The sequence below is a fragment of the Aythya marila genome, assembly GCF_965140915.1.
Source record: "Aythya marila genome assembly, contig: HAP1_HAP1_SCAFFOLD_193, whole genome shotgun sequence".
NCBI classification, from domain to species: domain Eukaryota; kingdom Metazoa; phylum Chordata; class Aves; order Anseriformes; family Anatidae; genus Aythya; species Aythya marila.
Window position 1 is genome coordinate 287,159 of NW_028136875.1, and position 23,177 is coordinate 310,335.

At 50.2% G+C, this 23,177-nt stretch overlaps 2 protein-coding genes and 1 long non-coding RNA gene across 3 annotated transcripts; 1 reads left to right on the top strand and 2 right to left on the bottom strand.

Annotated features, from left to right (window-relative positions):
• Window positions 1-2,441: 2,441 nt before the first annotated feature.
• LOC309891365 lies at window positions 2,442-3,197 on the top strand. The gene is made up of 3 exons (XR_014319505.1): window positions 2,442-2,550; window positions 2,654-2,797; window positions 3,020-3,197. It is a non-coding gene; the product is annotated as an uncharacterized lncRNA (long non-coding RNA).
• A 3,540-nt stretch (window positions 3,198-6,737) lies between these two features.
• On the bottom strand, window positions 6,738-12,971 carry LOC309891351 (keratin, type II cytoskeletal 5-like; the record flags this gene model as incomplete). The annotated part of the gene is made up of 9 exons (XM_082785709.1): window positions 6,738-7,075; window positions 7,201-7,235; window positions 7,591-7,811; window positions 8,249-8,374; window positions 8,578-8,742; window positions 9,037-9,132; window positions 9,795-9,855; window positions 11,588-11,802; window positions 12,387-12,971. The coding sequence occupies 9 exons, from the start codon at window positions 12,969-12,971 to the stop codon at window positions 6,738-6,740; spliced, it is 1,842 nt and encodes a 613-aa protein (XP_082641835.1).
• A 4,617-nt stretch (window positions 12,972-17,588) lies between these two features.
• Window positions 17,589-22,235, bottom strand: LOC309891348 (keratin, type II cytoskeletal 75-like; the record flags this gene model as incomplete). The annotated part of the gene is made up of 9 exons (XM_082785706.1): window positions 17,589-18,079; window positions 18,324-18,358; window positions 18,479-18,699; window positions 19,018-19,143; window positions 19,274-19,438; window positions 19,557-19,652; window positions 20,013-20,073; window positions 20,565-20,785; window positions 21,588-22,235. 9 exons carry the CDS (start codon window positions 22,233-22,235, stop codon window positions 17,589-17,591), a joined length of 2,064 nt encoding a protein of 687 aa, XP_082641832.1.
• Between the last annotated feature and the right edge of the window lie 942 nt (window positions 22,236-23,177).

Sequence of the window (23,177 nt, forward strand, 5' to 3'; positions counted from 1 at the left end):
GTAGACAGCCAGACTCTTCGCCATATCAAAGCATTTGAAAGTTGCAGTTGAGTCACTTTGGGCACAGGGAGGAAAACACCGTTCAAAATGCCTGTCACTCAACACCTCTTGCTTGAAAATTTCATCCCTCAGGATTGCTTTTGCCCCTTTTCTGTTCATGAGTAGGGTTTTTAAAAATTACAGTCCCGTGTCTTTTAGGGAAAGGAATCTGTGTCAGGCAGAGCAGTGCTTTACAGCATGCCCTGCAGTATATTGCTTTATGCTTTATTTTGTGATACATACTGCATGGTTCCCTTCTGCAATATACCTGCAGAAATGCTTCTGCTTCTGTCTCTACATAGGCTCAGCTCCCAGGGCTGATCTGTTCTGAAAATCCTGCTCCTGTGGACTAATTCTTCTGTCACTCTTAAAAGGAATGAAATAAAATTAGCGTAGGAATGAAAATGAAACGTTTTGTCAGGGTCTTTTGTTCACAAGTGTATTTTGACAGTGATATTCACAGCTGCCGCTGAGCTCTAGCACAAGTAGCTGTGCTGGTCCTCTGGCTCGAAACTTTCAATTTTGGTGTTTTAGGAGGATGGAAACAAAGGAACAAAACAAAATTTTCGAGGAGGAGGCAAGAGTGTAGGAATGGGAGCTGCTTTGAATCCACTGTCTCTATGGAAATGGAGTGCTCCGGGGTTGTTCCCAAATCCTCGTTTATAAACACGAAGTAGTTTCCCAAAGATTTAATCAGCTCTTTCAGCACTGCACATCTGAAAGTGTGATCCTGCCTGTATGAATCCAGCAGAAGAGTGCTCCACAGGATTCCCTCTGCCCAGATCCACAGCGGTCTGCACACAAAGACATCCTGGACCTGGCCTTGCAAGTTGAAGAGAAAATGTGAAAAATAACTTCATTCTGAGGCACGGCGAGTGTTTCTGGCCCTCGCTTTGTTTCAGGTAGTTCAGGAAAAGATGATTCATATGTAATTTATTTATACAAGAAAGTGAACTTGCAACCGCATCCCCCCGAACAGCTTCTCGTGTTGCCTGTAAGGCTGAGCAGCTGCTGGCTGCGGAGCAGGAATAACGTAACGCCGAGGAGTCACCGCCGAGCAGGGGGTGTGCTGCGAGCCGCCCCCGCCTCGCGAGGCAAAGGGAACCCCCATGAGTGCGTTGGGTCCCACAACAACTTGCCTTCAAAATAGTTTGCATTTACATTTGTGTTTTGAAACGGTGGAGGGGAAGAAGTAGCAATTATTTTATTTTGGTGTCTATTACAAGACTGAGCTTTCATTGTAAGCAAGAGCTCGATCTTGCAAATTTTGCCCAGAGGGTCTGTTCCTTGGCACACATGGGAACTGTAGGAAACTGATCACGAGCAGCAAATCTACACCCTAAAGGTCGTGGATGATTGATCCACCCTGGGGCTTTGCCCACCAGTTGGTGAATGTCATGACGTGCAAGCGTGAGGGTGATCCCCCGTGGTGTGCTTGATTCATATGAGGCACAAGGTACTCAAAGGCAGATGCAGGTTGCCAGAGACCTTAAGTGCCTAAGACTCCTTTGGGACTCGCTGTCTGGGGTGCTGTCCATCCCACATAACTCTATCTGAAAGCTTTTATTTTTATTCTTGTGTAATCAGGGGAGATCACCGCCAAATGGCGGATTCTCCCATCCAAAGTTGGATGGAAGGAGAGGCCACTGGAGATGGCTTTCCACTTTCCCCAGCACCATGTGGGGAGACCAGGAGGCTGACTCAGGGTGTGCAGGGTTAGCCAGGCTGAAACCCACCCTTGGTTACTAACAGCATGATGCGTCAGTACTTTCCTTTTTCCCCTCAGGCTCCCTTTACATATGAAACTTGTCTTTTTTGGCTAAAGAATACGCCAACTGCGTTGGAGTCCATTGTTAATAATAGTAATAATACAGCTCCTCCAACCAAATAAGAAGAAATTAATTTCTTTCCATTTCACATTTGCACTAGGGTGGAGGTGATGCGGTTGTCACTCATCTGGAAGGAATTTGAGAGGTAATTACAAAAGGCAGAACTGTGAGCACAAGGAGCTGTAGCTACAGGTTTGGGGTATGGGGTGATGGCAAGGGGGCCCCCACCCTGCTCTGTTGATGAAACACTGGGTTTCCAGGTAGCTCCTGGGGGAGTGTCTCCCGTGCACACTGCAGCTCCAGGCATGTAAATGAATTTGCTGCTCCGATGAAGATAGCTTGCCCTGATATGGACTTTTCCTCCTCCACCAGAGCATTATGCTAGCTCTCGCTCAAGCTGTTCTGTAGTTCTTCCTCCTAATCAAACAAAGGGAGCTGTGTTTGGGCAGGTCCTGCCGGCTGAGAGCCCCCATGACGTGGCAGAGGCAGGCTGCGAGGCTGAGCAGGCTCCGAAGCCTTTTCCTTCCCTTCCCCTCCTTGTTTCTTCCTCCCAGGCTGAGCAGAGGGGGCAGACGGCAGTGCAAGTCCCTGACCCAGAGGCAGGAGATCCCTTTATGCCATGCTGTAAACCTGGGAGTGAAGTCTTGGCTGAGTTTGGTTCTGGCATCATGCTGACAGCAAGGTAATAACGCTCCTTTGAGGGTAGAAAAGTGCATTCTGGCTACATCAGGGCAGTAAATGCAACTCAGGCCCCTCTAGTGAGAAACTGTTTTCCATGCACCTAGCCAGCAAGAAGCAGATGTCTCCAACAGTTTTTCATCAGCTCCTGTCCATCTCTGCCTCTCTCCAGCATTCCCCCTGGAAGCCTTCATCTGGTGATGGATGCCCTTTCTCAGACAAGGCTGAAATAAATCCTTCGGAATGCCTCCGTATGTCTTCTTTGCAAAAACACACGCATTTATAAAATCAGAGCATGTCTTACTAACTTGTGTTGGTTCACCTGTGCTACCTAATCTCAGTTTAATTATCAGTAAAGTCAAGGCTGTAATTTACGTTAATTGCTTAAATTAAAGCCTTTGGGTTAAACTTGGGCTGCTAACCTAAATTCAAACCCTACTCATTTTGACCATAATTTACTATATCATCCCCAGTTAATGAAGTCCCACTGGTTGCCCTGAGCTTTTTCCACGGTGGACCACACGACTTGCAGGGTCCCTGCGCTGTGGGGACAGGAACCTCCGAGAGCTCCTGAGCAGGAGGCAAGTGTCCGTGAATCTCATTTCCCCAAGGGATGAATTAGGATGAACTCCTCAGAAGCTTTCCCATAGGTGTTGCCCTGTGATGGGCGTTGCAGTCCTTTGAGCCTGTTCCCAGCAGTATCTGGAGGCCAGTCAGCTGTAAGTACTACATGACTTTGAAGTGTAGGTGTGACCTGCTTTCCCCAGATAATTGTTTTCTGTGCTAGCGCAGAGACTCCGATGCAGCCCAGGGTTTTGGAATAACTTTGCCTTCATTATTGTTGTTGTTGCCAGATGCTTTATACAGATCAGGGAGGTCTCGTTTCACCCCGTGCTTTGTTGCACTTAAAAGAGCCTCTGACCTTAGGTTGGTATTAGCTGATACCTCCTTTCTCCTGCTCCACATGCAACACTGGTGCTTAAATGGTGGTACCTGAAGAATCCCAAACACCCCAAGTTGTGTTGTAACGCTTGCTGAGCAACTTTGATCCCTGAGTAGGGCTGATGGGGTTCTGCTCTCCACCAAGCACCATGTGGAAAGCAAGATCTTTCAGTGTTGGAGGTCATCGCAGTAGTATTGTAACACCTCCTCCTTTCGCATGGCCCTAGGGTATAACTTCTCTCCTGATAAAGAAGCCCATGCACTGAAGCACTGCTGCTGGAAAGCCCCGTTATTTCGGATCAGCTCTGTGCAGGCACGTGGCACGCCCCCCAGCTCTGTCCTGCACCGAGACTGCTCCCAGTTCAAGGTTCCTTGCAGAGAGCCACCGCGCTTGTGTGAAGTTTAATTTCTCCCAATTAAAACAAACAGCACCATTCTCGGAGCCAGTAAGATAAACAAGCATTATTCACAAGTCCTGGAAAGCGCACCCAGTCCCGGTGCACCGAGGCGCTGGGGCCTTATGTTTATTCAGGGTGCAGTGCTGCATTGCACTGCGTGTGAGCCCCGAGGTCCCTGGTGCTGTCCCGTGGCGCGTGGCATCGCCTGCAGCCCGGCTCGCCTGCTGGACTCCGACCCGGCCGGGATGTCGCTGCCCTGGTTAAACAATGACGCTCAGGCTGAACGTGCCTTGCAGACGGGAGCTGGGGATGTTGCTCCGCTGCTGGTTTCACTGCATCCTGCGTTACCTTCCCTGCAGCCATTTCACGTTGCACTTTGTTTCTAGGCCGTGTAAACCATTTGCAAATTAAAAAAAAAAAAAAATAATAATTTTATTACTTCTCAAGTTTAACCTGAATTTGTGTGTTCTCCAGGTCTCTGCAAACCAGAAGATGGCAACTAGATGACTTTTTGCATCTGCTTTCTTGGAGAAGTGCCGGGAGGGCTACAAAACCCACCCCATGGAGACAAAAGAGTGACGGATAGCTGCTTGCTGCTGTTTTGTTTTTTTTGCCTTGGTAGCATCTTCAATGCTCAGATTGCGGGAGAAGGAGCCAACAACAGCCTGCAACAGCAGACTGATGGAGGCTGCAGAGATGCCCAGGCATCGTGGGGATAGGGAAGGGCTTGGCAGCGCGGCTCACGACCAAGATTCAGGTGTGTTGTTGGTCGTGGCCCACATGTCGATGCAGCTGATGGCACAGCAAAGTGTAATGTACGCTTCTGTAAAACACAAAACAAAACAGATTTTTGAAATTTTCAATTATTTATATACATATATATATGGTTTGATAATAAAAGCCCAGTTGGGATTTCCTGCCTGTTACAAAGAAGACTGCTTTGCCAGCTTCACTCTATTTCCTTAAAAGTCTACGAATCGTGGTCAGATCTTGCAGACAGATGCAGGCAGGTAAACGGATGCAGCCCAACCACCCACCTTTCCCGTGGGTGTGAGCCCCAAGCCCCATGGTAGGACCCGTCACGGCTTCCAGCCCTTGCGGGGCAGCTCCCTGCCTTTCTCTTGCTCTGGGTCCCCACCTGCTGGAGACACCAGGCTGGCTTGTCTGGTGCTCGCACACCTCTGTGCGGCACGATGGGTGCCTGGGGTCCGTGGGTGTCAGGAGCTCAGAAGTGTTTCCCTGCGGTGAGCAGTCCGGCACGCTGTGCACGAGATGTTTTTGCCTTGCAGCCTCTCCTCTCCCTCCCTAGAGACCTCCCCGGGGGTACCCACGGTTGGATTTTACAGGGGATGCAGGGTGGGTCAGTGGTCACCAGAGAACAAGGTGGGATGCTCGTCCTTTGGGCATGACATCCCCAAGGGGCTGCAGACCCATCCTTTGCTCCCCTCACTTCATGCTCCAGCTCCTGGGTCCGTTGGGGCTGGGTTCCCAGCTCACCCCATGCTTCTCCAGCTGCCAGGATTGGTGCCTGGCCTTGTAGCCTTGCAGGCAGCAAGAGCCAGGAGATGCCCTCGGAGCCACAGGAGGGAGCCCGGGGACAGCACGGGAGCCTGGCTGAAACCCTCATCCCAGCTGGTCTCAGACAGCTCCTGGGGGGTGGCTGGGAGTTGGGCAGCTGGGTGGTACAGGCGGCTTGGAAGACCTCAGGTTGAGCCAAAAACGAATCTGAGGCCCTGAAACAGCTCTTCCAAAGGAACATTTAGCAAGATGCTCATGGGTGCAAGGGAAACCTTGATGCCCAAGGACTGGAGGTGGTGGGATATTGGGTGCTTCACCCTGTGTCTGCCCCTCTTTGCTAGTGCTGCCCTCCCTCCCTTTGCAGTTGTGGTGATGTCTTCCCACCCCTCACCCCTGTTGGATGCTGTTCTCGCCGTGTCCTTGCCACCATGCTGGAGGTTTGCCCCTGTTTGTGGTGTGAACCTGTGTCCAGGCTGACCATCCATCCCACCCTCCTCTCCATCCTCCCCAGAGCCGTGTGGGAGTCTGAGTCCTAAACCTGAGCTCGGTCTCCTCAAGGTGCTTTCTCATGAAGTGCCTACAGAGAGTCCTTGCTGCAGCTGGGGCGCAGCACGCATCAATACCCAGTTCCCAGCAGAGAACAGAATGAAGCAGCAAAATTTAAAAATGAGAGATGCTCTTTATTGGACAATACAGTATGGTAGGAAACAAAGAGGCTATAGCCATGGGGACAAGGGATTAGAAATCAGTGTGGCAATTCATACACACAGAAAGCAGTAACCTTTCCCACAGGTGCCTGAGAAAACAGAAGGGGCTGGAAAAATCTTTAGTTGCAGATGAAACATTTGGAGGTTGTAACACGTGTTGTGGGCAGAGGCTTTTTAGAGCGTCTTGGAGCTCTTTTCCTTGCTGAAGACCCAGGACTGCGGTTTCACAAGGCTGTCCCCATCATCTTAGGGTGAATGAAATGAATGCGTGTGGCCAAGCGTGGCTTTCCCCTTTCAGCAAAGTGCTTCCACTTTGCTTTAAATTTGTGACTCCGTGGGGAGAACAAGAGAGGATTGAGGACTGTGCTGGAAGAGGGCCACCGCTGGGGACCGTGACGGCTCTCCAAAGCCCTGTTGGTGACCTGTTACAACCTATGCTTTAGCCAAAAGTGCTTCATATTCTGGCAGTGGGGTCCTAGCCTCCCGCCACTGCCCCAGTGGATGAGGCCGGAGGGAGGAGAGGGTGCAGCTCAGCTATTTACACCATTGATTTGTAGGGCAGCACTTGCTTTCGGAAGGCAGGAAACACACCGTCGTCCACACGGGGAACGCCAGGCTCACCATCCTTATCTGATGGTCTTTTTGCTGGTGGTGGTCTTGGAAACGATCCGCACGCTGCCTCCCGTGCTGGAGCTGACGCCTCGGCTGCTGTTGGAGCTGAAGCTGCTGCCTCCGCCGTAGCTGAGCCCCCCGCCGAAGCCTCCGCTTCCTCCTCCGAAGCCTCCGCCGCCGCCGCTGCTGCTCATGCTGTAGCTGCCGCCTCCGCCGCCCATGCTGAGACTTCCACCCATGCCAAGACCTCCTCCCATGCTGAGACCTCCTCCCATGCCGAGACCTCCGCCCATGCCCAGGCAGCTGCCGCCGCCGCCGCCGTAGCCCATCCCGCTGGAGCTGCTCACCACGGCTGCAGGGGAACACGGTGCGTGCCCACCTTAGGGACCTGCAGGTCCCCGAGGCGGGGGTACCTGGCCCATCGCCCCCACGGCGGGGGAATGGGTGACCAGGGCTGGAAGGGGGGAAGGTACTCACAGACGCTCACGGCTCCGACTCCCTCTCCAGCAAGCCTGTTGGGGAAGGGGGACGTAAGTGAGAATGAGAAAGCACAGGCAAGATACAGCGCTGGCCACTGGGACCAGCTCATCAGACTTTGTGGCCTTCAGCAGGGACTGTCCTCTGGTGGGGTATGGCTGCATCACAGGTGAAAGGTTACTGCTCACTTTTGTTAGTGCATCGGGTGCCAAGAGCTGGAGAAACCCAGCTTTTCCTACAAACCTCACATTTTAAAATATCCCCTCTCTCTACCCTCTTTTTAAGTCTCTTGACGCTTCAGGCCTTTGGGGCAAGCTCTGTCTTTGGACCCAAAGAAACGTGCTCGACTCTGAAGAGCAGCACGCAGCAGGACCCCGTGCTTGTCCTCACCTGCTCTCCTCGCCCTCCAGCAGCTTCCTGTAGGTCGCAATCTCGATGTCCAGGGCCAGCTTGACGTTCATCAGCTCCTGGTACTCGCGCAGCTGCCGGGCCAGGTCTGCCTTGGCTTTCTGCAGAGCATCCTCCAGCTCGGCCAGCTTGGCTTTGGCGTCCTTGAGGGCCATCTCCCCACGCTCCTCCGCTTCGGCGATGGCTGCTTGGAGGCTGGCACACTAAAAGAAAGGGAAGCCAATAGCTGTTTAACTTGGGCTACCCAAATCTGAGTATTGCTGTGGTATTGTGGATACTGGCTGGTGGCTCCCAGCATGGCACTGAGAAGTCCTCAGGGGCTGTCAGAAAGGTGTCACAGGGTAGCTGAGCGGGGAGCTGCAGCCATAGTCCAGTTTCCCACAAAAAGAAGAAACATCTGCAGCTCTTTGCTTTGCTGGGGTGACCTGAAAGCTCACATCTTGCTTCCCCAGCAAGAAAGGAGCTATCATAGCACATCCTAACATTAAGGGACCTTCTCCAGTAGGGAGAGACAGAGATGGCCATGCCCTCTTCAGTGCAGGGGGGACCCCTGGCCTTCCAGCCCTGCTCCAAAGCTAGGAGCTGGCTCCTTCCTTGCCTGGAGTCTGCCGTCCACCATGCAGGAGCATCCCCACCATACCTGCTTCTTCACGCTCTCAATCTCGTTCCGCAGCCTCTGGACCATCCGGTTGATCTCTGAAATTTCTATCTTGGTGTTACGCAGGTCGTCACCGTGTCGCCCGGCGGAGACCTGGAGCTCCTCGTACTGAGATGCAGAAAGGAGGAAAGCACTGGTTAGGAGCCATGGGGAGGCTGAGTGGGACTGGGAAGGGTGAGGGGCCTTCAGGGCATGAAGTGCAGGTCTAGGGGGACTACAGCCCTCTGAGCAACCTGCCCATGGAATAGCAGATCAGCCCAAGAGTCCATTGCAACATGCACAGAGATCAGTCTGTTATTCCCGTTACACACCTTGTTTTGGTACCAAGCCTCTGCCTCTGCCCGGCTCCGGTTGGCGATGTCCTCGTACTGCGCCTTGACCTCTGCGATGATGCTGTCCAGGTCCAGGCTGCGGTTGTTGTCCATGGACAGCACCACGGAGGTGTCGGACACTTGCTGCTGCATCTGGGACAGCTCCTGTGGAAGATGCAAAAAAAATGAGTTGTCTGGTCTCAGGGGTGGAAACCATGCTGATGAGAGATGGCTTCGGAGCCCTCTCTGCCAAGCCATTTTCTTGCATTTCTCTGTACTCTGCCTGTCCTTATCTATCATTTCTATCTTATGGCTACATTATAATTTCAAAAAGGTGGTGACTGCTTCCTCTTTTACTGCTGTACAGCACCGAGCGAGATGGACAGAGCTCCAGGACACGGGAAACTGTACAGCATGGAGCTGTGGAGGATGTTATCGTAGGGAGGGCTGACCACTTACCGCTTCGTAGAGAGCTCTCAGGAAGTTAATCTCGTCTGCCAGCGCATCTGCTTTGGCCTGCAGCTCAACCTTGTTCATGTAAGCACCATCCACATCCTAAAGAAAAGAAAACCAAAGACTTCTGGGTGAAACCACAAAACAAGAGGACACCAGGAGGACCCTATCTCTGCTTCCAGGTTCATTAATCTTTAGGCTTGTTTTTATATTGCTATGATCAAGGCATTTTCTAACATAATGCCAGACACTGGTTGTGAGCCAGAACGAGGTTTTGGGCAGAGGGCAAAGCTCAGACTCATGGGGATGTGACTGGAGTTGGAGTGGGACTGAACAGCAGGCAGCCGGACGGTTTGGCACCGCAGCCGGAGGAGCTACCTCCAGAAAGCAGACAGCTCCTCCGACTGTGCCCAGAGGTGCTGCACCCTTGGCATGGAGCCGGTTGTGCCCATTTGTAGGGTGTCCTGGTTTCAGTTAGAACACAGTTGATTTTCTTCCTAGTAGCTGGTAGAATGCTATGTTTTGGCTTAGGATGAGGAGTGCTGATAACACCCCAATGTTTTAATTGTTGCAGAGCAGTGCTTATACTAAGCCAATGACATCTCAGGGTATATGGAGGAGTACCCAGCCCTAGCCGTGCCGACACCAGATCCTAATGCCTGACCCAACCGTGGGGTTTGAGGACCCCAGCTCCTGTCAGCTTTGCTTTGGCTCTGTGTGCTGAGCTTCTTTTGTTGCCCTCCCCCTGCTCCCACTTCACTCACCTTCTTGAGAACCACGAACTCGTTCTCTGCACTGGTGCGGCGGTTAATCTCATCTTCATATCTGTAAGGATAAAAAAGGGAGAGAGTTTGGGTGGAAATGAAGAGCTGAGGCAGAGAAGCAGAGGTGGGACCACTCTGGTCCCAAATCAATTCTGGCTCACAGATGTGTTCCTTATTCCCAGCTGTTTACAGTCCAGAGCAGATGCAGAGCAAATGATCACTTACTCTGAACCTGCATGGTGTGAGTAGTCCCAGCTAAAATTAAAAGAATCCAATCACTGCCCTTAAAGTCAAGCTCATGCGTAGATGTGAGCAGGATCAGAGCCCTTTGCAGTAAGAAGCAGCAGCAAGTATTCATGGTGACCTTTTAACAAAGCAAAGTTATGCAAAAGCTTTCAGCCTGGACTGCAATAGCTAATAATGCAATAGTTTGATATTTGATATTTTAATAATGCTAATGGCTCCGAATAACCTGCCGCAGCATTTAATTAAAAAAAAAAAAAAAAAAAAAAAAAGTTCTGTGATTCTTTAACCATGGTTGTGCAAGAGCGGATCATTAAGTAAGCCTCAGATTATGTTTCTGGGGAACTTTTTATGGCTCTGAGCAACATCCTCTCATCAGATAATCAGGGCAGGGCTTAGCTAGAAAGTAGACAAAGCGTGGAGGCTGTTGCAGCAAAGATCTGGATTTGAAAGGCAGGTTTGTGCCAGTCCTTTAACTCTCACTGGCAGAGATATCCCTGCAGCTGGATCTCCGGGTGGACAGGAGACGAAGTGAAAATGAGCCTGTGGACTGGGAGATAGCTCCAGACTTGAAACAAAATGCATTCTCTTGCCCAGGTAGTAGCTCCAAAATCCAGACAATATCATTTGTCATTTTTGGACTGATCAGGGTCTCTAAAAGCCTAAAATGCATACCGAGACCTGAAATGTACCCAAGGACAACATACCAGAAGCTAATTCATGTCAGCCCGTCCTGTCAGCTCTAAATGCTGATACATACCCCCCACCCCAAAAATCTATTCACATGCTTAGCTCTCTAGCATAAACATATCTCAATCCTCCAGGGTGTTTTTCTCGAGTTTGCACTTGGCTATCTGGTTGCATAAGGAAGATATTGTTCTCTCCAAACTCCAGCCAAAGAAAATTGAACTTCTTCACCTAAAAAAAGCACCTAAATGTCCCTCATAGTCAGCAGACACCGGCTGGCATGCCCTTAAAATGATTCATCCCGCCTCTGCTGGATGCCTTATCTCAGGATAATCTGGAACTAATTGCCACCCCAGGAAAATTCTTTTCTCTGGTTTACTTGAGGGGGAGCTGAGGCAATGGGCAAAAAAATAGAGCTGAGCATTTTCCACGTGATCAGAGGTGAGCGAGGCCGAGCACATGCGGGTTGCCTGGGCCCCTCTGGAAGCTAGGAACTTCCTTTGCAAAAAGAGAAAATTGGGGATTTTTGGAGCTGGCTGTTTATGGCTGTTTCATCCCCTTTTGCATGTCATTCATACTCATGAGCTACGCATTTTGCTATTTTCAGGTATTGTTTTGGGAAACCCGAGGGATCTGACCAGGAGCTGCATACGGAGCTGCTTCCATGGGTTCATGAATCCTGTGCTAAATGCTGAGCCTGCATGCAACCGACATAGCTACAGGTAACTGCGACCAAATTTAGGTTTTGTATGTTCATTTTGCTGGGAAGAGGAACCCAGTGCAAATGCAAGGCATGTGCCAGAGAGCACGAACTGCCTGCCCTGATTTTCACATCTGTTAATCTACAGAGCGCAATCTCTTACTTGTTCTTAAAGTCTTCCACCATGTCCTGCATGTTCCTCAGCTCAGAGTCCAACCGTCCCCTCTCTCCCATAAGACTGTCTAGCTGCCGCCTGAGGTTGTTGATGTAGGCTTCGAAAAGGGGCTCCAGGGACTTCCTGGTGACCGTGTGGCCCTGCTCTTGCAGGAGGCTCCATTTGGTCTCCAGCACTTTGTTCTGCTGCTCCAAAAATCGCACCTGAGAAAACAAAAACAGGCATGCGCTGAAACCCGTCCGAACAGCACACAAAACCCCCTGCCAGGGAAAGGAGGGATCATTCAACATGGAAAGAGGCAACAAAGAGACTGGAAATAAGATCTTCCCGCAGGAATTTAGGGCACCAGGTTCTCCAAAGTAGCACAAGCAGCTGAGATGCTTGGGGAGAATTTTCAAGAGCCATTAAGCAGGCCAAACACCTGTAATTGCAACTTTAGCTGTTTCTCCCCCCACTGGATGCTCAGCCCACCTTACTGGTTTAAACTGGTAGTATCCCATTGAGAGGTGTGGAGCTTTGCAATTTTACAACCAGTGCAAGATCCATCCAGTGCCCAGGCAACTTTTTATGGGGAAGGAAGGATTTCCAATTTAGCAAAATGAGGTGCTGAAAAACTCATCCTTGCAAAGAGCATAAAACAATTCTTAGTTTTCTGCCAAACCTGTGCTGTTTGTCGGCTGGGATTAGTTCAGGCAAGCCCCCAAATCCAAAGGAAGTTTCTTCCTGTTCTTCTTTCCCGAGGCAACTGAGAATATGCACGGGCTGCTGTTTAAGACCGAACTCTCACCTTGTCGATGAAGGAGGCAAATTTGTTGTTGAGGGTCTTGATCTGCTCCCGCTCGTGTGTTCGCACCTTCTGGATTTCTGGGTCAATATCCAGCTTGAGGGGTGCCAGGAGGCTCTGGTTGACAGTCACTTCGTGGATGCCACCGGGTGGGCAAACAGGGAACCCGGGGCCACCTCGACCACCAAATCCAGGACCTCCCAGCCCAAATCCACCACCCATCCCATAGCTGCCACCACCACCAGCTCCTCCTAAGCCAAAACCAGCGCCTGCTCCACCACCATAGCCAAGACCAAAGCCAGCTCCTCCACCAAAGCCGTATCCGCCACCGGCTCCACTCCGTAGACCTCCGCCAACCGAGCTGTAGGAAATTCTTTTACTTCCACCCAAGTTATAGAGACTTCTGCTGCCGAAGCCACCACCAGCTCCGAAGCCTCCTCCACCTCCAGCTCTTCCTCCTCCAACTCTGGAGACAGAGACGGAGCTAAAACTGCTTCTGGTACCACCGCCACCTCCTACGATAGCAGAGCCTGAGCTAAAGCCCCTCATGCCCCCTCCAGTTGATGATCTGTAAGAGATCCGACTCATGGTGGCTTGTTCAATTGGAAATGCAAAGAGCAGGAGGGGAAAAAAAAAGCTGGTGAATAAAAGCTGAGCAGCAGGAAAGGAGCAGAGGGCAACGGAGACAGAAACCCCTGTGATGGGAGAGCTCGGGAGCGTCCTCTTTTATCTGCTTGGAAAACTTGGCACGGGAATTCAGAACTTGACGTGCCTTGCAGCAACTTGCCTTGTCAAACACACCTAGGCTACGGCGAGGCGCTGAAAAATGCATTGTTTGCAGGCAAGAAAGTAACGGAGTGAGGGAGCTCCCCCCACCCCCAAAGCCTGGCGCTCTGAGTCATGAAATGAGAATTGAATGGGACGACTCGCTGAGGTCTGCGCTCACGAGCAGGACGCAACACGATTCTCCCGAGACCCTGGGAGCCAGTTTTCCTTATGCCAGCCAGGGCTCACCCGTTGCAGCGAGCTTCCTTGAGCTGAAGCCTTTGCAAGGTGAAGTTTAGGGTTCCACACATCACACGACAAGCAGGGCAGCACAGACAGGGGCTGATCTTTCCAAGACTGCCTTGTTGCAGTGTGCATGCCCTGTGGTTGGCTTGGGAAAGCTGAGGCTGGAGGTGATTTTACTTCTCAGGACTGCTACTTTGATTTCTTCTGGAAAAGGGCTCTAAAGGATTGCAGGCTGGTGGAGAGGAGCTGGGTGGAAGTTGTCTCCTGGTAGTATTTTCTGGGATCTTACCAAACAGTTGCCTCTCCTCTTTGCAGGAGGAACTGAGAAATTAGTTATCGTGGCTTTCAAAGACAGCAAGGGAATCGCCCTTCCAAAATAATGTAAAACTGCATTAAATAGTACTCTGGCACTTCTAAAATAGATATTAAAGAGATGATTGAAAGGGCTGCATTTGTTTTGAGTCTTCTCGTCAGGCTGAGGGTTCAAAAGCTCTCTGTGAAGTGGTATTTTTATCACTCCCCCCCATATTTACCCTCTAACCAGCAGTTTCCACGTCACTGCTGGCTCCTTGAGATGTTCTCTCTAGGGGAATTCGCCCACTTTCCTTACAGCTTCCTCCCACCCCTCCTTCACTCTGCTGAGATCATGCAGTCGGATGATTTTCTAAAACATCTTTGGCCCCTTGATCTTGAGCTCTCAGGTGAACCCAGGAGCTGCAATGGGGCTGGGTCGTGTTTTGGGATGGTACAAAGGCAGGAAAGCCAGGACCTCTTCCCTCGTGCCCACAAAACGTGGGTTACAAGAGATGTCCCCTCCTTCCCACCCAAAGCAAGTCTGCAGAACGAACTCAGCTCAGCCACATCCTTGTGCTGTGAGGGCCACCGACCTCCGCCGGGTTGTGTCTCAGTGCACAGTGGAGAGATAAAACTGAATCAAAAAGATTTTTTGAAATTGGCTACGTGAGCAATAAGTACAGGAACTTAATCCAAAATGAGTTGCTTAAGGGTATCTGCAGCATCTCATAGCTTGTTTCTGTTGATGTGCTTCCAACTGCCGTTTTCTCTGTCTGGGAACTTGAAAGAACCTGAGCAGAAGGGATTTTTTTTTTGTTTTCCTTATTGCAATCATAAAAGCCGGCGCTCACAACTATCATCTCCTGCAAGCGCTCCTGTCACCGCCTATTGCCAATAGTGTGAGTCACGAGCACCCGAAGCGCGTTCAGGCGAGCTATCGGGGAGCCGATCACCGGGCGTGCTGCACGGGAGCAAGCCGGGCGGTAGCAAGGGGGTGCTCTCGCCTCGGGAGTGGAGACCGGGAACCCGCCGGGTGCTGCGCAATGTGCTGGAAATGCCAAAATTCCCAGGAAAGCTGCACCCACACTCGCGTGTCCTGAAGCTGCTGCAGCCAGCCCTGAACCCTGATTTCATGGGTGATGCAGGTAACCCCAGTAACTGCTGCTGGTTTGGATCAGCAGCAATCCCAGGAATGTTACCAGGCTTATACTGGTATTGAAACTAAATAAATTGTGTTGGAAACGTGGCAGATGTATGGAGATTTGGTTTCCTAAGCTTGCAGATGGGAGTTGGCACATGTGAGCTGGATCCGGTGGAAGGGGGCCAGGCAGCAGCGGCCAGGAGCCTGCCTTTGACTTCCAAAGAGCTATGCAAAGTCACACCTGGGAACCAGAGCACAGGCTGCAAATGCTTTAATTAAAGAAAAGAGAAAGGATTCATGTTTAAGGCAGTCATTACCTCCCCAGCTCTTCTAGGAAAGCCTGTTGCTGCAGACAACGGTAATTAAGTGGAATATTACAAAGGGCAAAGCAAATGATGGTTTAGGCACAAAAAAAAAAAAAAAAAAAAAAAAAAAAAAAAAAAAAACACGGAAAATTCTTGCAGTATTTCTCAGTCCCACAAAATTCCCTTGTGTGGTTTTGTCACTCGCATGCACTGTCCTCATCAGATTTGCCCCCTCAGAAGGGAAGGCTGCTCACAGAGCGGGTGCCAGTTTGGGAGGCAGGATTTGTGCAGGGGTTGCCTGCTGGGGGAGGGCACCACTGGAGGAATCATGTCCTGGGGAGGGGGAACGGGGCCAGCCGAGAGGTTTGAGATGTTTGTAGGAGCTTGGCTGCCTTTCAGTATCACCGCCTCTCTTCTGGGCTGTTATTTGCTTTTTTTTTTTCACCCCAAACTGGGAAGAAAGACATTCAGAACTGGTAGGGTTAGTTAAGGTTAGGTTGTCTTTAGCTGCATTGATTCATGCTGTGCTGTGTAAGTCAGCATTAGCACAGGCAAGTACAGAAATCAAGATGACTCACAGTTTATTTTTAACCTTTGCTAATTTCTGACCAATCTGTCCAAAAATTAGTATCCTCCGTAGCAGCAGGGGCTGAGGGGTTTTGTCCCCAGACTTTGGTCTCTTTTACTGTGGCTCCCTTGATTTTCTGAGTGAAGGGAGACTGGGTGCTTCTGTGTTTGGGTGCATCTGGGTTTCAGCAAGGTTTTGCTGAGGCACTTGTGAGCGTCTGCTGCAAACCCGTGGGGCTGGTGTGTGCTCACTCACTCCTGCCCATTTGCTGTGCAGGGTTATGAAAAGCTGGGATGTTGAGAGGTCAGAGGAGAGCAAAGCGTCTGACTCTTTGAAATGCAATAAGGTATGAGTGTTTGTCTGAGGTTTTCTTTTTTTTTTTCCCTTTTTTTTTCCTCCTTTTACAGTGACCAAAACACCTGCATCATGTGGTAAGTTGCTCAGTTCCGTCTCACCGAAACCCATCCTCAGTCTAGATTGTCCTGATAAAATCCTCCCCCAGATGCTAGGTTTTGCTATGTCTTTTGAGAAAGCAAAAATTTAATTTTTTATTTTTTTTTTCTGTCTGAGCTAGTAGAGCCATGCAAAAACCTCCCTGTCAAGAAGAAAGGCTTTTGGATTAACCACAGCAATGGGCTAAGAAATGAATGGTGACTAATTTTTTTTGTTGCTTGATGGATAAACCACCCCCCTCCTCCTCTTTTTCCACATTCTTCAGTTTGTTTCGTAACAGCATGCACCTCATTTCAAGCTTTTCAGCATTTATTTTAATCAGAATTTTGAAACTTTTCCCCCAAAAGTGAAATGAAAGCCTCCTCCCGTTCACTCCACTGAACACTGGGAGTATTTCATGCTGCTGGTTGTGCTTTAGAGCAAAAACATGTAGGAACAAATAAATTACAATCCAGTTTTATTAGACATGTTCCCAAAAGAGAGGAAAAGGAAAACAGCATAATTTCGCTATCACTGAAGTATAAAAAGCTGCAATTTTCTTTTTTTAATGGTATTTTCACAAAAATAAAAAAAGACAGAGTGGAGTGCTAGAGGGGCAAATTTTATCAGAAGGGGGGCACTGGTGTCCCTTTGTGTGCCTGCTCCCGCTTGCCGTGTTTTCCATGTGCTGGGCTGAGACCTGACTTCACTTTTTGGTTCCCCAAACACATCTCTTTTGGCAGAGAAACCCACACGGTGAACAGCCGAAATACCCCAAGGAGCAGCATGGACATGGCCCTTCAGGCTGGTTTTGCAGTGACTCAGAAATCACTCCTAATAGGCTCTGTGCTCCCATAGTAAGGGATATTTTAAGAGGGGCAACGAGCTTGCAAATCACTGCCTGGGATCTTTCAGCAACCTCCTGAGTATTTCTACATAGCAGAAAAAAAATCCCTCACGTGTGTATGAAAACAAGTTGCTTAACTTGAAGGGGTGAGTTTGGTTCATTCCAGCAGGGAGGGCAAAGCAGGCTGGATTGAAGCCAAGGTCCCAGCCTGTCCCTGGTCTTCTGCAGGCCAGAACCGTGAATGCAAAACCAAGCTAAAAAACCCAGTTATTGCATCTGCACCACTTTTTGATCTGTGTTGGCTGATGGCTGTCAGGTAGCTGCAAATACAAACTGCTCAGACTCATTAAAAAGCAAACCAATCCCCCAAAGGACAATTCCCAATTCAGAAAATCACTTAGAGTCGTGTTTGCCTTTTAAACCTGTTTCACGTATTTTGAGAGATCTGGTTAGCTCATGCTCTGCTGTTTTTCTTGAGGTGGGACCCAAATGCTTAAGAACTATGGTGCAAGGAGCCGGGGCAGAGCAGGTGGAGGGGTGGTGGTGTGCGGGGGCGATGCGGGAGCAAGGCAGAAGCGATGGTTTCAGGGAGGGTCTGGCGCCGGTTTTACTCAGGCTGTGTAGCATTCTTCAGGCTTTGGCTTTTTATGCTCTTTTTGCTGGAGGAGGTTTTGGAGACGATTTTCACACCTGGGTTGGTGCCTTTTGCACTTCCAGAGCTGAAATTCCCCCCTCCGGTGCTCAGCCCGCTGCTGCCGCCACTGCCACCTCCTCCGTAGCTAAGACTGCTAGGGATGCTGAGACTGCTGCCTCCTCCAAATCCTCCTCCAAGACTACCACCACCGCCGAGTCCAAGTCCTCCTCCATTTCCAAAGCTGTAGCCTCCACGGCCACCGCCTCCTCCAAGACCAAAACCGCTTCCACCGCCTCCTCCAAGACCAAAACCACTTCCACCACCTCCTCCAAGGCCAAAACCGCTTCCACCGCCTCCTCCAAGGCCAAAACCGCTTCCGCTGCCTCCTCCGCTTAGGCTCAGTCCACCAAATCCTCCTCCCAGGCCACCTCCACCAGCTGGTCCAGAGCTGGAGCTGATCACCGCTGCAGGAAGATACAACCAGAGGGTTGAACATCTGCTCTGGCAACCCCCTAGTTCCAGAAAGCACCATCATCGGGACTTGGACCCATGGGACTTGAACCCAACTTCTGTCCCCACCCGCTACTGGCTCTGGTAGGCTCTGAATGTCTTACATGGAGCAATTGGGTAAAACCTCCCTTTTCCCAGGGTTGCTCAAAGGCTCTGCTCCCAGTGGGCCCAAGGCACAATGAGCACAGTGATACTTACAGTAGCTGATGGGGTTGAGTCCCTCGCCGCTCAGCCTGTTGGAGGGCAGACAAAGGGGAGGTCAGAGACAAAGTACAGAGGCAGGTGGGGAAACCAATCTGCTGGCAGGGGAACAGTGATGTTCACTATTCCTTCTGCAGGGATTTTGTTCCCACCTGCTCTCCTCTCCCTCCAGCAGCTTCCTGTAGGTCGCGATCTCGATGTCCAGGGCCAGCTTGACGTTCATCAGCTCCTGGTACTCGCGCAGCTGCCGGGCCATGTCAGCTTTGGCTTTCTGTAGGGCATCTTCCAGCTCTGTCATCTTTGCTTTGGCATCCTTGAGGGCCAGCTCCCCACGCTCCTCAGAGTCTCCGATGGCCGTTTGCAGCGTGGCACACTGCAAGGGGAGGGGTTGGAACTCCTGACTGCTGCTTGTCTCTTTGGGTAAGACTCAGCCAAGGAAGAAAACTGTTCTGGCCAGGGTGTTTATGAGCAACAGTTAAGACTGGGGTCATTCTACCATAGCTAGCATTGCTGGAGTTGAAATGCCAATCTACAAGAATGATTTTGTGCATGGTGTGGTGCAGTACCCTTTCTGGTACATCATGCTCTGCGGCTGCTGCTGTCTCTCCAATCAGCAGCGTGGTGCCAGACAGCAGAGAGCTGCTAAGGGACCACAGAGCAGTGCTCTGTGGGCATCTTTTGCCATTCCTACCTGGTTCCTCGTGTTCTCTATCTCTGCCCGGATCCTCTGGATCAGCCGGTTGAGCTCAGAGATTTCCCCCTTGGTGTTGCGCAGGTCATCCCCGTGCTTCCCAGCTGTGGCCTGCAGCTCTTCATACTGAGGTTCAGGAGGAAGAGTGAACAGTCTGAGCTCTCCAAGCAGGCAAGATGTGGCTTAAACAGCCTCACACAGGGACAGCAGTGACTTTTCCCGAAAATACATCCACGGTATCCAGGGGTCTGCTCACCTTGGTTTGGTACCAAGCCTCTGCCTCAGCCCGGCTCCTGTTGGCAATGTCTTCGTACTGAGATTTAACTTCGGCTATGATGCTGCTGAGGTCCAGGTCCCGGTTGTTGTCCATTGACAGAATGACAGCAGTGTCGGACACTTGCGCGCTGAGCTGAGCCAGCTCCTGTGGGGAAGCACACAGGGTTCCATGCCAGCTGTACTTACCTCTTCACGCGCCACGGAATGGCAGTCACTGCCCGGGGTGGCAGCAGGACAGAAATCAGGGGAGGGGGTGTCTGTACCGCATCATAGAGGGCTCGAAGGAAGTTGAGTTCATCGGTCAGCGCATCCACCTTGGCCTCCAGCTCCACCTTATTCATGTAAGCAGCATCCACATCCTGGAAAAGAACAACTATGGGCCTGTCTGCAGCACCTGGTAGCTCCTTTTTAGCTCAGCCAAGGACTGACCAAGCCCAGAAATGGGCTTGGGACCTGGGATTCCTTGTGACCTGGAATTCCTGGCACTGCCAAGCATCTTCATTTCTACGTGGTCTGTTCAGCCCAGGTGAGCATGTACATTGTAGGACAAGAATTTACTTCCATCCTCTTTCAACTCCCTTCATTCCTTTCCCCCCAAACCATAACTCAACTGTCAGCTTTTAAAGGACAAGGATGCAGCTCCATGAGATCTCCCACCCTCTAGGGCTCTCCCAGCCTATGCAATGCTCAGCATCCGTTAAAACTCCTGTCTCACCCACCTTCTTCAGCACCACAAATTCATTCTCTGCTGCTGTGCGTCGGTTGATTTCCTCTTCATATCTAGAGGGGTAAAGGGAAAGACGTGCTAGATCATGTCTCAATAAACAGAAAAGTTGTACAGGGAGGACCACGAGGTTATTTGGGCTGGGTATGACGTTTTAAGTAAAGAAGTTGCAGAGGGTTTTCCTTTGCAAGTCTCATCACAAGTTGTCATGTCCTGGCTGAGCCTGCATTTTCTGATTGGAAAAAATTGATGGACCATTTTTCCCCTGTTGTGCCAGAAGGCAGGGGTTTTGCAGGGACAGGTCCCTCATGAGAGCTGTTTATTAGAGGGAGATTCATCAGGTGCCCTGTTACGGACTAGAGCACAGACTGGAGATCCTTTTTTTTCTCTTTCTCATAGAAAGTTTGATGAATATCTCAGACTAGGTGCTTGTCCTTGAGAAAGCTAGGTTTAAGTGAGATGAATCCTACTGCCTAATGCTAAACTGAACCATTTGCATCCCATTTCACCCCAGGCTGCCTGGATGTGCCACTGAACAGGCACTCACTTGTTCTTGAAATCCTCAACAAGGTCTTGCATGTTCTTCAGCTCCCCATCCATGCGTCCTCTCTCGTTGAGCAGGTTGGCCAGCTGCTTTTTCAGGTTGTTGATGTAAGCCTCGAAGAGTGGGTCCAGGTTGTTTTTGCCTGCACTGGTTTTTTGACCCTGGTCCTGCAGGAGGGTCCATTTGGTCTCAAGCACCTTGTTCTGCTGCTCCAGGAAGCGGACCTGAGCATTGGGAAGCAGAAGGGGGTTAGCATAATAAGCCTGTGAGGGTGCTGATGGCCAAGGGGCAGTAACTGGGACTGATGAATAGCACAAACCAAGTGAATCCCAAACCAGGAGTGTTAAATCCAGCTGTGAATATCATCCAGATTACCCAGTGCTATGTTTGCCCATCCAGTAGCTAAGCAAATTTGCCACTGGTGGACAATTCTAATTAGAGACAATTTAATTCAGGAAGCCAATGAGTAATCATTAGAAAATGTGGGTTCAGCTCTTTCATCACTTGCTTTCTTTAACATCCTTCGTTTTTTCCTTCTTTGCAAGTGATATTTATCTTCCTTCATTAATGCTAATATTGAGTGCTACAGGTTAAAAGACAGGTACTTAATTGCCTTTTCTATTGCTCATGTGTACTACATATAAGGTATTTAGACAAAGAAAAGCTGAGAAAGGACTTAAGTTGAGTCTATATAAGAAGGACCTTAGCTTTCAGACAATAAAGCTGGACACAAGAAGCAGCACCTCTGCTGTGATTCCTTGCAGAGACAGCTAGGCTAAGCAACTGGCTTACTGTAATTTGAGATAATTTATTTCTCAGGCACAAAACCTGAATCCTTGTTACTAGTTTTCAAGGTCTAGCTTTCTGCCTTGTAACTGTTCAGAAGTAGGCTCTTTTTTGATTACTTTATTAAAACATGCAGGTAGGAAATATGCAATAGACTGAAGATTTCTGAAGCCGTATTTTTGTAGATACAAGACTGTCTTGCTCCCTAGCACGGTTCCACGGCGCTTGGTGAAATCTCACCTTGTCAATGAAAGAAGCAAATTTGTTGTTGAGGGTCTTGATTTGCTCCTTCTCATCTTTCCGCACCTGCTGGATGTTTGGGTCGATCTCCAGGTTCAGGGGTGCCAGGAGACTCTGGTTGACCGTCACTTCTTGGATGGTACCGACTCCCGGTGGGCCACCACCAAATCCCGCTGGACTCCTGCCACCACCCAGCCCTCCACCAAGTCCTCCCAGGCCCCCTGCTCCACCAAAGCCAAACCCTCCACCACCTCCCTGTCCCCCACCAAAGCCAAGCCCACCAGCACCTCCACCCAAGCCATAACCGCCACCTCCACCACCGAGACCAAGTCCAAAACCACCGCCAGCTCCGCCGCCACCAAGTCCACTGCCGCCACCGGCTCCACCCCCGAAAACAGTCCTGTAGCTGCTTCCAACCCCGATGGATATCCTCTTGGTACCACCAAGGTTGTAGAGGCTCCTGCTGCCGAACCCACCGCCACCGCCACCTCCTCCAATGAGCCTTCCAAAACCTCCTCCACCTCCGCCAGATCGTGCCACAGACATCGAACTGAAGCCAGCCCTGTTGCCACTGGGAATGACGGCTGAGGCAGCGCTGTAAGATCTGCCTCCACCGCCGGCTCTCATGCTGTACGTCTGCCGGTTCATCGCAGCAGGAGATCACGGCCTGGCACAAGCACAAAGCAGCAAGCTGGGAGAGTGCAGCTCTCTGATGGAAGGGGGTGCAGGATGCCCTTTTTATCCCTCTGGGGATCTGGGCTTGGTTGCATGGAAGTCCAGAGATCAATTTAGTGCCTTCATGGTTTTGACATGCCAGGCAGCCAGCTGTCTTCTTGAAACTTGTTAAACAGTGATTGCACTCAAACACACCTCTTGGAGCCAGTGTGAATCTGCTCAGCTAGAAGAGTTATCTAACTGTGATTTCTGGCAGGAATTGCTCAGCCCTATTGCAAAGCTGCTATATGCTTGCAGAGCATTTAATTTCCTTTCTGCAAAGCCAAATAAATGAAACAAAAAAGGGTGAAAAAGATAAATAGCTACCCTGATACTCCTACCCTACTTACAAGATGTAGTAGATCAGTGTGGAGCTTAGTGGAGGCTCCTCTGAAGTAACTTGAATGAAAGGTAGTGAAACTAAAACGGCTAAAACTGAACAAAAATATTTCATCTGAATGAAAATATTTCATTTCTTTGCCCAAAGGCAAAGTGCAGGTGTGATGTTCATGAAGCCTGACATCTCATTCAGGGCTCTAATTTATCCACTTGCCCTTGACTGTTCACACTTGTTGGGCAGAGACCATCTTTTGAGCTGACTCAATACCTATCACAAAGAGGTCCTGATCCATGATTTTCCTCTGAGACACTATGTTTGAGTGTCATCTCGAATTTTGACCATTTAATATTAGGTGTTTAGTCTATGGCAGATTTTCTAGGCTGCCTTTCTAGACATATTGGCATCTCCAGAAGACAATTCCATCTCACCCAGAGGTGGCCCTTGCACTGTCTCCAGTCATCTGATGATGTGGCTGATACATTTCCATCTTGATCTGAAAAACATTTCAACGAAAGAGGCAGATTTTCTGAAAAATG